This window comes from Clarias gariepinus, chromosome 10 (genome assembly GCF_024256425.1).
Source record: "Clarias gariepinus isolate MV-2021 ecotype Netherlands chromosome 10, CGAR_prim_01v2, whole genome shotgun sequence".
Classification (NCBI taxonomy): domain Eukaryota; kingdom Metazoa; phylum Chordata; class Actinopteri; order Siluriformes; family Clariidae; genus Clarias; species Clarias gariepinus.
Window position 1 is genome coordinate 29830274 of NC_071109.1, and position 13329 is coordinate 29843602.

The 13329-nt window shown below is 38.1% G+C and overlaps 1 protein-coding gene across 1 annotated transcript in view; it reads left to right on the forward strand.

Moving 5' to 3' along the window:
• spon1b (spondin 1b) overlaps positions 1-13329 on the forward strand; it is a 128311-nt gene that overhangs the window by 27339 nt on the left and 87643 nt on the right. The window contains exons 4-6 of the mRNA XM_053505694.1: positions 3710-3783; positions 3997-4113; positions 11401-11549. Coding sequence (XP_053361669.1) covers positions 3710-3783; positions 3997-4113; positions 11401-11549 — 340 coding nt within the window. The remainder of the gene's footprint in view (positions 1-3709; positions 3784-3996; positions 4114-11400; positions 11550-13329) is intronic.

Sequence of the window (13329 nt, forward strand, 5' to 3'; positions counted from 1 at the left end):
AAAAAACATGCAAAAAATATTTTTTATCAGTTTGCAATACTGATAGATCAAAACCGCAAAAAATGGAGTTATATCATTTTGCTTTCAAAATAAATGTTCACATGCTCCAAAGCAATTGGCAGCCCCGCCAAGAGGTCCATCTGTGTTTTTCTGGGATTTCTTTTTAGATCAATAAAATATCTATCTATCTATCTATCTATCTATCTATCTATCTATCTATCTATCTATCTATCTATCTATCTATCCATCCATCCATCCATCCGAAATGGAAGACAGTGTGCTACAGTATGTTATACCTGTATGTAACTATCCAGGTTAAAAAGTGTAATGTGTCAATTTAATAACTAAAATTCAGTAATTGTTGGAAACTCCTATGGTGTAAGAGGTGGGAAACTTTAGGATGTGCTATTGGGAAATAATCAGTTTCTTCACGGTAACCATGACGCCGCTTGCATCAGGAATTGTGTCACAGTTTTGTTCATTATTTTTCCAAAAACAGCACACTACCAAGGGTTTCTTCTTTTCAAAATCCCAGGCACTACCATTGGCAACAGCACGGCCCATAATCCACACCTACGGTTGCATTCCTGACCATTTGGGTTCGCAGATGATTTCTCATCATTTGCATGACGGCAAAATTGCTTGTGTGTGAATGTTTCGTGATGTTAAATTAGCTGAATTGAAATAAAAAAATGACTTTGCTCCTGGGGTGAGTGTGTGAATATGTTTCACAATCACTATCATTTCTATGAGTTAAATCTCGTTTGAGCTGTGTGTGTGTGTGTGTGTGTATGTGTGTTAGTACAGATGGACAGCTCTTCACAATATCTGCGAGTTATATAATTTGTAAGCGCCACTGGAACTCTGTTAGGCTGCATTAGCATGCGGTAGAGATAGTGGAGGTGTGGCAAGGAGCTATGTGATCCCGCTCTGCTTTAAACTCCTGGGAACAGCTGTTCAAGAATATCGGACAGATTTACAGGCATCGTTGTAACTCAGGGCTGTGAAATGTCCAATAGTGTCCGAATGCTTAAGTTTGGAGAGGCTTAGGAAAGGTACACAATAGTGTGATAGTAAACCCAATTTTTTTTGGTTAAACCTTTCTTTAGTAAATAACAGTCTACTAGAAGCAGACATTGTGATAATAATAGTAATATAAAAAAAAAAATTGTCATTCTCCAAAGTTTGGCCACAGCTATAAATGCTATATGAAATTACTTAGACAGCTTTAAAAGAGGTACTGATCCACAGTCTAATACACTGGTACTGACATACACAGAGGCCACGCCTCCTAAACCAGGTGCTGACAGATGCAGAGGCCACACCTCTGACAGATGAAACCATAAAGCACAGCGCCAACATGGACTCAGTTGATGATGTTTCATTAATAATTAAAAAAATAGACATGTGGTAAATGAATTTTAGAGATACATAGACATCTGGATGTCCTCAGTGCAGATTTTCTCCAAAGATTTATATATATATATTTTTTTTTTAATAAAAAGAAAAATTGGTCTGTGTAGCTGTATCATAAACGATGCTTTAAATAGTGCTACCTAATTAGCAGGTTACAGTATAAATGGCTATTAATTAAAAAAGGAACACTTAGTGCTGCTTATGCTGTGTCTTTCTAAACCATAGGTTGGACTTTATACGAGGGGTATAAAGTCAAAAAGGGACTTTTGACTGCACAGAATAACAGAACACAGTAAAAATACCTTTATTTCTCTATATATTCCCCTGCTACACTAATGCACTAGTGTTCGGATGCACTTAGAAAGATTTCTCGGTGTGCTGGAGCCATGATCGGGCTGCTTGTCTGCTTCAAGTCTGAAAGGCTGGCCTCCCAGGAACTCCCTTAATGCCCCAAACATGTGGAAATGGCTTGGAGCGAGGTCAGGACTGTACAGGGGATGTGGCAATAACTACCAGTCGAGTTCCTGCAACATGGTGTTGGTGAATGATTGTGTGTACAGTTCCCACAGACAGAAGTTCCGCAAGTTGGCAACAGGTGATCCGTTGATTTTCAAGGATCAGGTGTTCCACACACTGAATGTTCGGTGAGCTATGAGCCAATTTGGAATATACGGCCCTCTTTAAAACATTTGCACCATTCATATATTTTACTCCGGCTAAGAGTCTCATTACCGTCCTGAGCTTGAAGTCTTCTGTAAATGTCAACCGATTTTACACCTTCATTTACAAGACGGTTTAATCTGAATATCTTTTATAAGTAACTGATTTATAGATTATAACGATGAATAGGGTATGAAAAATCGATGTCTTTAGCCGATGCCATCTATGGCAGGAACGATTGTTGAGTAACCAGAGTGAAATGCTGTCCCGCTAGATAATATCGTGGCTCCTTTATGGTCCATTTGATGGCAAGGGCTACACGCTCTACTGTTGCTTAGCACTGTTCCGCTGGTATAAGTTTCCTACTCGTGTACAAGATGGGATGCTTCTGTACATTAAAGTTTTTTTTCTTTCAAGGTATCTGTGCACACCACAAAGGGTCGTTTAAAGTCTGGGTTTCAGAGGATGGGTAAACAGGTGAATTGGGATTTCAGCTGCTGAAACATGCGTTCTGTTTCTGCGGCCCACTGCACTTTTCCTTTTGGTCTTCTTTTTTTTTGTAAATCCCAAAGTTGGGCAGAGACAGAGGAGAAGTTAGGGACAAAATGTCGACAATAATTTACTAGCGCCAAAAAAGCACGTAACTGAGTTTTGGTGGAATGTTGCGAGTAGGGTTCAGAATGATTGTGTGTACAGTTCCTACAGACAGATTTGCCACCTTGGCCGGGATCGTCATCCACGGACAAATGGCCTTCTTTAAAATGTTTGCATCGTTGAAATGTTTTGCCGCAGCTAAGAGGCGCATCGACGTGCTGTGATTCGAACTGTAAAAATCCCGTTATCTCATTTTGCTGTAAAACTCTTTGTGATTGGCAGCCCTTCCAGTGGCTCCATCTGTATGTCTGGAATTTGCTTTGGGATCAATAAAGTATCTATCTATCTATTTATCCATCCATCTCTATAAAATGTTTTACTACGCACTAAGAGTCTCATCATCACATTGTGCACTGTGCTTGAAGCCTTCTGTAAATGTCACTTGTTTTTATGCTGTCGTTCAGCAGAAATGTCATCACCAGTCCCGGTTTGTCTTGAACGCCCCTCGTAAAATGTATAATGTAAACACTAAAAAGTATTTTTTGGCATTATTATTTTTATTTTTATGAAGACTCTTAAGACTGTCAAAATGGCTTTAAGGTTACATGTGTACTTGACATAAACATTGATTCCTTGTAAGTTAATAGGTTTTTGACTTAGGAGCTCGTTTTTCTAAACTTTTAAGGACCAATATACAGTAATCATAGTTCAGTAAGCAGTTTTGTACATCTAGCATATGTTTTAATACTTGACGTGTTTAGCTTATTGGATAGCACTGTTGCTCGCTCCTCAAGGGTTGGGGGTTCGACTTTCATCTCCGGTCTCATGCGTATGTTCTCCCAGTGCTTGGTGGGGTGTACAGTATTCTAGTAGCTTGAAAAGTTGCGTGTTATACCTAGAAAAACAGCATGACTGTTCCCGATACTTCAGCGAGCATCTGTTCTCACAGCGGAGGCGTTTTGTCTAAGATAAAAGTGGAGAAATATGTGAAAGCAATGTAACCTCTTTTTTTTTTTTATATATATTTTTTTCTTCACAGGGCAAGCGTGGTACAGAGGAAGATAATATCCTTCCAGGATGAGGGCTCTCTCACCAGGAGGCTGTGCGAGAAAGGTAATTACAAAAGTTTGCCTCAGCTATGCGGCTAGAACCTTATAATTACATTTTTTTTCCCTTTTGGACAATTCAGTGCAATTTGCTCAGCCCATTGTACCATGTGTGAGCGCGAGCGTGAGTGTGTGTGCGCAACTCGTGCAGACCGTGCTTGGCTCGGTGAGACCTCGTGTCAGCCTGGTCTGTAACTAATCTACCACTCTTGTTCCGCAGATCCTCTTAGAACCACCGAGAAGCCTCTGCAGGAGTGCTGCGCGTGTGGAACGGCCAAATACCGGCTCACCTTCTACGGGAACTGGAGCGAGAAAGTGCATCCCAAAGATTATCCCCGTGAGTGAATCACACTTGTAGTGTGATTTTTTTTCATTCATTTTACACATGGCCGTTAATGTCAATTAGTAGCAGCTGCTGTCTACGCACTGTTTGTCTAAATAGATGATAGGGTGCAGATGTATACTTACAGTACCTTATATAAAACTAAAGTGGAAAAAAAAAATCCAACAGCAGGACATGATAGGTAAATTGTGTATCTTTGAGGTCACACATTATACATATTATACCCATATATTATATCCCTAAAATGTCTCTATTCATTTTTCAAGCTGAAAGACAACCTGCATTTTGGCATGCTTGATAATTCTTTATGTTTCACCCCTTTTTCTAAATGTACTGTTTCAGTGTCCAAAGTTTTAAACGAACCGCCCCTGAGCATTGAGTCAGGAGGGGACTCTTGGTATATGAGGTCACAGTAGGGGGGAAATCTGATTGGATATTTTTAGGCCCCAGCTGATACAAAAATGAAAAATAAAATAAAATGAATAAAAGTACAAACATCAGGTATTTTTTTCGTCTCATGTTTTTGTGTGTTCATACAAACAATATTTAAAAAATACATTCAAAATATTCACAATTGTCAGCAGGTCAGCAAGCAGCTTTGACCAGAAACTTTAGGTCCCAGCAGCCACTGCGGCCTACAAATATCACCCAGCATGCGCCTGTTCTGATTACACACACACTCACACACACGCACATCTATTCGCCATTATCTACAAACCCATATATAAAGAATTTCTTTCTGCCTGAATTCACCAAGTTTTTTTTTTTTTTAACTTTGCTTACCCTCTGTTTATGATTTTGAATTTGATTATCTTTTTCCTGGCATGGTGTCGTAGTGATTATTGCCGTTGCCTTTCACCTTGGCGGGGAAAGGGTTAGATTCCCATCTCGGGTCTGTGTGTGTGGAGTTTGCATGTTCTCCCCGTGCTTGGTGGGTTTCCTCCAGGTACTCTGGTTTCTTCTCACAGTCCAAAGACATGCAGATTAGGCAAACTGGCGTTTCCAAATTGCCTGTAGTGTGCGTCCTGCAATGGATTGGCACCATATCCAGGGTGTACCCCTCCTTGTGCCAACAGTCTTCTGGAATAGGCTCGAGCCTCCCTGCGACCCTGTACAGGTTAAGAGGTATAGAAGATAAATGAATGAGTGAATGTTCTTTGCGTGTCGCTGTGTAAATCCTGTTTTGAACTTGTCTTTTTGTCATTAAAACCTTTGAATTGCATTTGCATCCATCTCTGTACCAACATGTTACATGGCTCAAAAGCTTTGAAAAATTAGTTTTCCTTTCTTAATGTGATAAATAGTTTTTAATATCCTTTATTCTTATAACCACAATCTCTTTCCAATCTTGTGTGTATCTCCTGGGGGTGCAGCTAATGTTTGTTTTAATCATTGAGTAAGTTTTAATTACTGAAAAAGGAATCGACTATTTGGATTGTGGTTCACCGAATTGCTCAGTGGTTCTTGTTTTAGGAATGCGCTACTAATGAGGAATACTTTTTTCAAAAATGCACGTGCAAATCACGGAAAACCGACAACAATGCGTGCGTGTGTTCGTTGTGTGGAGGTTGTGCAAATACTATTCATAAAATATTTTATGCTGCCACAGATTTACAGTAACAGTGCTGTGTTGTGCTTGTATGGTATAAACCACAGATAAAAAACGTGTTACTTTCCTAAAGCTTAAAAAATTATCCTTTTGTTTTTTTAATTCACTCACAACATTGAATTATATTCACCGATCAGCCATAACTTTATGTCCACACACCTAATATCGACAAGGTCCCTTCTTTTTCCCACCAGAACAGTGATGCACAGCGTTCTGACACCTTTTTATCAGAACCAGCATTTACCTTTTCGTCAAGATGAGCTACCTAAGGTCTTCTATCGGATTAGACTACACGGGCCAGCCTTCAAGCCGCATTTGCATCAGTGAGCCTTGGCCACCCATGACCCTGTCGCCAATTCATCGTTTTTTTTTTTTCTTTCTTTATTGTGATGAATAGTTGACTGGATCAGAGCAACTCCAAATCTTGGGGGATGTTCCCAGGGTGCAGTGGTCATGACCTACCAAAAGTGATCCAAAGAAGGAAAACCAGGGAACTAGTGACAGGGTCATGGGTGGCCAAGGCTCACTGAGGCACATGGGGAGAGAAGGCTGGCCTGTGATGTCCAATCCAATAGAAGAGCTACTGTATCTCACATTGATGAAAAGGTTATAAAATAATAATAATAATAATAATAATAATAATAATAATAATAATAAAAGAATTGCCTTAACTTTGCTCAACGTTATGACTTAAAACACTGGATATGAAAATATATCCAACATTATTAAAACTAGCAATGCAGCAAGGCAGTTTAACAACCATGTGTTACTGTCCTATTTACTACAGTACATGCATAATATTATACTCATAAAGAGATAACAGCTGCATACCATTATCTTTCCTTCCTTTTTTTCTTCTTTTTTCTCCAAACTGGGCAGATAATGGCTTTGACCTTTCCTTATTTATATATTTACTTTTATTTGATGTGCACCAGGACATTACACACTCCCAATTAAGAGCCGAAATGAAACCTTGGGGGTGTGTTGACTGGTTATATATTAAGCTTACCGATTTCACACAAAAGCAAGACTGAAATATGCCTGTGAAACTCTACAGTATACAGTATACTTACAGTATTATGAATGAACTGTGGTTTATTCAGGAGCATTTTGCATTGCTGTAAAAAGTTAGACGTGCATCTTTTTTTTTTGCTCCCACTGCTTCTAGTGGGTAGATGTCCACTAAAGAAAAATGGATGTTCAAATGAGTGACTGAAAACCGATCATGCAAATTTTATCATCATTCTTAACTTTAATTTCATTTACACACGCTCAGTGCCGCCTTCCGGCAATATTCTGCTCTGGCTCGTGAGTCCAAACCAGTGAGAAACAAATTCTTTATTCTCTGTTTTTGGTAGAAAATATAACAGACAGGCTGAGGGAGAGGAGTTTTTTTTTTTCCTTCTATCCACTGTCTTTTCGCTTCTAATGTACAAATCACCCTGTCTTAGTAGTTCAACCTGTAATATTTCTATCCTGTAGATTTTACTTTGGTTCTCAAAAATAAGGACGAATGGCGTCCCATATCGATTCAACAAGGAGCAGGTATTCTCACTCATCGACTAGCAGGGGTAACTCAGTGACTAAGACATTAAAATATGGTCTGGAATGTCCCAAGTTCAAACCCCACTACCACCAAGTTGCCATTGTTGGGCCCTTGAGCAAGGCGCTTAAACCCTCAACTACTCAAATGTGTAATGAGATAAAAATCATTCTAAGGATGTCTTCCAAATGCCATAAATGTAAATGTCTATACCGCTTTATCATGTATACAGGGTCGCAGAGAGCTTGGAGCCTATCCCAGGAGACTTATGGTAAAAGATGTGGTACACCCTGAACAGGGTGCCGATCCATCGCAGGGCACACACACATACACACACGCTCATTTACATACTACTGCAATTTGGGAGTACCAATTAGCCTAATCTGTATGTTTTTGGACTGTGGGAGGAAACCGGAGGAAACTCCACCATCATGGGGAGAACATGCAAACTCCACAAACAGATCTTTTAGTTCCCAAATACAGGGCGATTCCGTGCAACATTTTTGAGACGGTTGGCAACCTGATTGATTGCTAACTTTGACAGCTAGTTCAAGTTCAAGTAGGCTTTATTGTCACTTCAACCATATACAGTACAGTTAGTACACAGTGAAACGAAACAACGTTCCTACAGGACCAAGGTGCTACATGCAACATAAACTTACAACATAAATTAACAGAGAAGCTAAACTAGCTAACTAAGAGGCCTAGTTAGCTGGCCCGCAGAGACAAGACAGATAGTCCTAACATAAATTACAACATAAATTAACAAAAACTAACTAAAACTAACTAACCAAGAAAGACTATCTACAGATTTTACAGACAACAGACAACATAAAGTGTACGTGCAAATGTGCAAACAAGCTAACTAAGATGCCTAGTTAGCTGGCTAGCAGAGACAAGAGCTAGCATGTATGAAAACATAGCAAAACGTCTGACTAGCTTGCAGGAAAACTATTTAAAGTTTATTTTATTTGCTGACTTTAATATGTCTGTATAGCTTAATCTGCTATTCTTATACTGTTTTTATGCAAAAAAATATATATATCTCATATAGGAAGCATTAAAACATAGCAAGTCTTCTAACTAGCTTCTAGGAAAACTGCTATATCTGCATCTTGTAATTAATTAAGGTTTATTTTGTTGCTGATTTTAATAGTTCTGTTCAACTTTGCCTGCAGTTTTAAACTGTTAAAAAAAAGTAATAATCTCAACAGCAGTTGCTTTGTTGTTAACTTGATAGCTAGCTAACTACCTGAAACTTTGCTAGCATAAAAACAAGGTTTCTAAATAGCAGAAAAGGAGAAAGCTGCATGTAGATATAGTAGACTTACAGTATTTTACTGCGTTATTTTTTTCAATATAGTTTTACAGTTTTACAGCTTTGTCTGCTATTTTTGGATAAAAAGACCAAGGCAACATTATTAAAACATCATTTATTTCCCATTTTTATCATTAAAGTCCTCTTAAAAAGAGCATTGTAACAGAGCCAGAACATAAAATGGCTTGTTCCTGTGTTCATTAGTAAACAGTGAGCTAATGTATAATCAAATTATAGCTCATCTCATAATTATGCCTCCCGTGTGGGTGATTATGACGACAGGAAGTGGGAACTGTAGCTTTCTATTAGTCATTACAGATGTGTGTGTGTGTGTGTGTGTGTGTGTGTTTAAAAGCATAAGGTCAGAGGGAAAACAGCAGTATGACTTGTATGAAACAGTAGAGAGAGACAGAGAGGGAGAGAGCAGGACCACTGACCTAAACCTTAAAGGAATTATTGATATAATCATGTATTTCGTGAGATATCATGCTGTTTCTTTAATAGCAAGTAGCAATTAGAGAACAGCAGCTCTGTTGGATTTCATTGCCTTTGTTCAAAGAAAGCTGAAATTGTTATTCTATTATTATTATTATTATTATTATTATTATTATTATTATTTCTTATGCTTCATACCATAGTGCTGTTTATTATTTTATCAAATTCCCAGTTTGATTTTAAGGTGTCGATAATTTTTTTCAGATGGAGTTGTATGAAGGATGGTAATGCTCTTGCTTTCACTATTATTAAACATAGCTATGATTTTTATTGTCATTTTATTATGATGCAACTTCACCCTATATTTAAGCCATCTCTGATCACAGTCATTTATGGTTTAATAATGTGTTGGACATTTCTTAACTCAATTCCAGTTATCTCCATAGGTGTTTTCTTTGCTTAATCAAACCGAGTAATTAGACCTTTCTGAAACACAGGAACATTTTTTTCATGACTCTCTGCATCAGTTAGGGTTAAAATATTTGCTGCCAGATAAAATATTCTGTATCAATCATAGATGTAATTCTCAAAGTAAAAGCTCTTACATTTTTGCTTATTTAAATACAAATGGCCACTTTTTTGGCAAAAAAAAAGTCAGCATATATCTACATTGGATATAATGTATATCTACATTGGAGTGCTTTAGAGGTTATTGATTTCATACAGTATACACCAATCAGCCATAACATTAAAATACAAAACATCATGCCTAATTGAGTAAGTTCCAGGAGCCCTTGTGCCACCGGGGCGGCTCTGACCCCTCGAGGGTCCTCTGTGCTGTGACACCCGGAAATTAGCGGTGGATCCTTTGGGTTCTGTGGTTTGTGGGGTCCATAAATTCCATAAATGCTCGTCCCCATACGCGCAGGCTGTGATGCGCTGGGTGTTCTGATATGTTTTATTGACTTTTTTCAGCAATTTGTTAAGGCCAATCAGGCTGGCCTTTGGTCCTTAAAGGTATAAGTGAGTCTTGGGTGCTCCTGATGCTGTCACTAGTTTACTGGCATACAATTTATAACCAATGTTATTCAATTTATCAAGCAGTGGTGTTAATGTAAAGGCTGATCAGTGTGTTTGGCTGATTACAATATTATCAGTGTGTTTGGCTGACCAATATTACAAACCTATTACAAACATCCCGAATGTATTTTGCATAAAATCCTAAACTAGATAACTAAATAAAAATAAAATAATTTGCAGCTGAATGTCATGGTATTTGCATATTAACTACCAATCAGGAAAATGAAAAAAAGCTTTTAAATGCATATGGGTAAAAATATTAATTAGGATACAGTTCAGATTCAGGAAAAAAAAAGTCTATAAGTCAGTTAACAATTAAATAAAAAAAAGAAGGGTGTAAAATACAAAATGTTTTACTTCCACTTGTGTTTATATCTGTGTAATATTTGATTACTGTTATATAGGCATAAAATAACCTGATTATTGTCCTGAAGTGCTTATCTATCTATCCATCCATCTAGGAACCTCTGTAGTCCAAGACCATCGATAATTACTATTTATCCAGTCAACATTCACTTACGCTTTCACACACCATGTGCAATTTGGAAACGCCAGTAGCCGAATTTGCATGTCTTTGGTCTGTGGGAGGAAACCGAAGAAACACGGGGAGAACATGCAACTTCATGCACATAGACCCCCAAGTGGGAATCGAACCTGGACTATTGAGGTGCAAGGCAACAGTGCTCACCGTGCTGCCAAAATTATTATAGCGCGACATAAAATTTTGAGTGAAATTCATAATATTGGATTCTCTTTTAATTACAATATAATTGTCATTTCCCCCCTAAAACAATACACATGAAAAAGTAAAAGAAAATTAATAATGAAGATACAAAGTTTAAGCTAATTATGTAGAGAAAAATGTTATGTAAACAAATTTTAGAAATAGAAAAAAGGAAGAGGTTAAAAATAAATAAATATACACATACAGTATAGAGAATAAATACTGCATGCCAAAGATGAAAAGAAAACAATTAGTCAACTGCCCAAATCAGATAAGGATCAGCTTATTGTTGTGAAACATGACTGCGTGCTGAGCTAAGCACAATATTTCCAAATAAGTCGAACATGTTCTAGCAGGACTCTTGACTAAAGCTTTCATGCCTTACACTGCTGCAATGTTCAACATCATCCACTTCATTTGTAACACTATTATGTTGTATATAATGATTTCTCATTCTATAGCATTCAGAATTATGGGATTTCTAAGGAATTCCTAAGCAGTTTCTTTTAACAGCTCTTAGTCAAATCACAGCTGACTGCCACATTCCTGATAAGTGCTTTTGTTTCTAACAGGGCGAGCCAATCACTGGTCAGCTCTGATCGGCGCCTCTCACTCCAGCAATTACATGCTGTGGGAGTACGGAGGATATGCCAGCGAGGGTGTGCGTCAGGTGGCTGAGTTCGGCTCGCCTGTCAAAATGGAGGAAGAGATCCGTCAGAAGGTAGGACATGAAGTTTCGGCGGCATCGTCTTTGCAGATTAGTGTCCATCAGATGCAGGAGAAAAACATGTCAATATAGGTCAAGATATCCCCAGGGTCCTGCATCTTCAGCCACAGAGAAAGTCTTGCATTGGGGTTTGTAAGTTTTTCCAGTGTTTGCAGTATAAACAACCACAACACTAATAGTCACTATTATTTTTTATTATTATTATTACTACTACAACTTAAATGTTCCAGGTGTCATTCGAATAAAATAGGGACTTGATGAAAATTTTGGTAAATAAAGGCGTAAAAGCGATTGACATTTGCAGAAGACTTCAATCACAGTATGGTGATGAGACTCTCATCTGCAGTAAAACATCTGTATGGTGTAAACATTTTAACGCCATTGGTCTGTGAATGATGATCCCGGCTGAGGTGGCTCTGAGCTCACTGCAGTCACTCCTGTGAACATTCAGCGCCTGATTTTTGAAAATCGATGGATAACTTGTCTTCAACTTGTGAATGAAATGCAACAGTGTTTAGGAACTGTACACACAATCGTTCACCCACAGCACTTGCACATTACAGGGACTCAGCTGGGTCCAAGCCATTTCCATATGTTTGGGACATTGAAGGAGTTCCTGGGAGGCCAGTGTTTCAGACATAAAGCAGGCAGTCCGATCATGGCTCAGGCGTACTGAGAAAAATTTCTACCTTGATGGTATCCAAGCACTAGTCATACACTAGGATAAGTGCATTAGTTTAGCAGGGGATTATATCAAGAAATAAAAGGAGTTGTTATTCTCATAACTGTGTTCTGTTATTCTGCACAATCAAAAGTCCTGGATTGACTTGAACGCCCCTCATACTGAACACAAATAAACAAATGAACATGTGCAAAACTTTTGTTTTAAGGCATAAATTGCACATACTGTAAGGACAGTTGATGGAATTGCATGCTTAGTGTTTTTTTTCTGGGTTCAACAGGCCTGTGGTGTCCTCAGCTGAATGATTGTACGTTTACTCTGGGACATCATAAGTTGGAAAATTGTGACATTTAGGTGGAATGAAAAAAAAAAAAAACCTGAACAGATTTCTTTCTTAATTTAATGTAATCAGAACTACATTTTTTTTAAACAGCATTTTAATGAGTGATTAAGAATTGCTGAGCACCAAAACAGGCTTTATACCAGAGTAAGCTTTGTTGCTGTAGGCTAGAATGTAATTGTGACTGAGACATGCCGCGATGAAAGCTAATCAAACAAGTGAACGTACTTATAAAACGGATCACGTATTTGTATAACTGAGAATATAGGACCAGCGGATAAAAAAAAAAAAAACAGTCAGAGCTGACACTCCAAAATCTTTGCTAACTTTGAAATGAATATTTAGAAATGAAACAGAAATATATATATATATGTGTGTGTGTGTGTGTGTGTGTGTGTGTGTGTGTGTGTGTGTGTGTGTGTATACAAATATATATTTTGGTGACAAAGTAGTTAGCACTGTCGCGTTGCACCTCCAAGGTCCGGGTTTGATTCCCGACCCAGGGTCTGTGTGCGTGGAGTTTGCATGTTCTCCCCGTGCCTGCTGGGTTTGTATATTTGGTTGGTAATTTCCATGCAAGTGTAAAGGTCAAGCAAAACCAAGAGAAAATTTAGAGGATGTTTTTTTGCACACAAGTAACTGTCAAAGTTACCAATTACATCACAATCAAAGAAGTTTGAATAAACAATTTCATAGGTTTATATGTGATTTGTGGATGTTAACTACGATCCAAGCTTCTGCAAAATTGATTA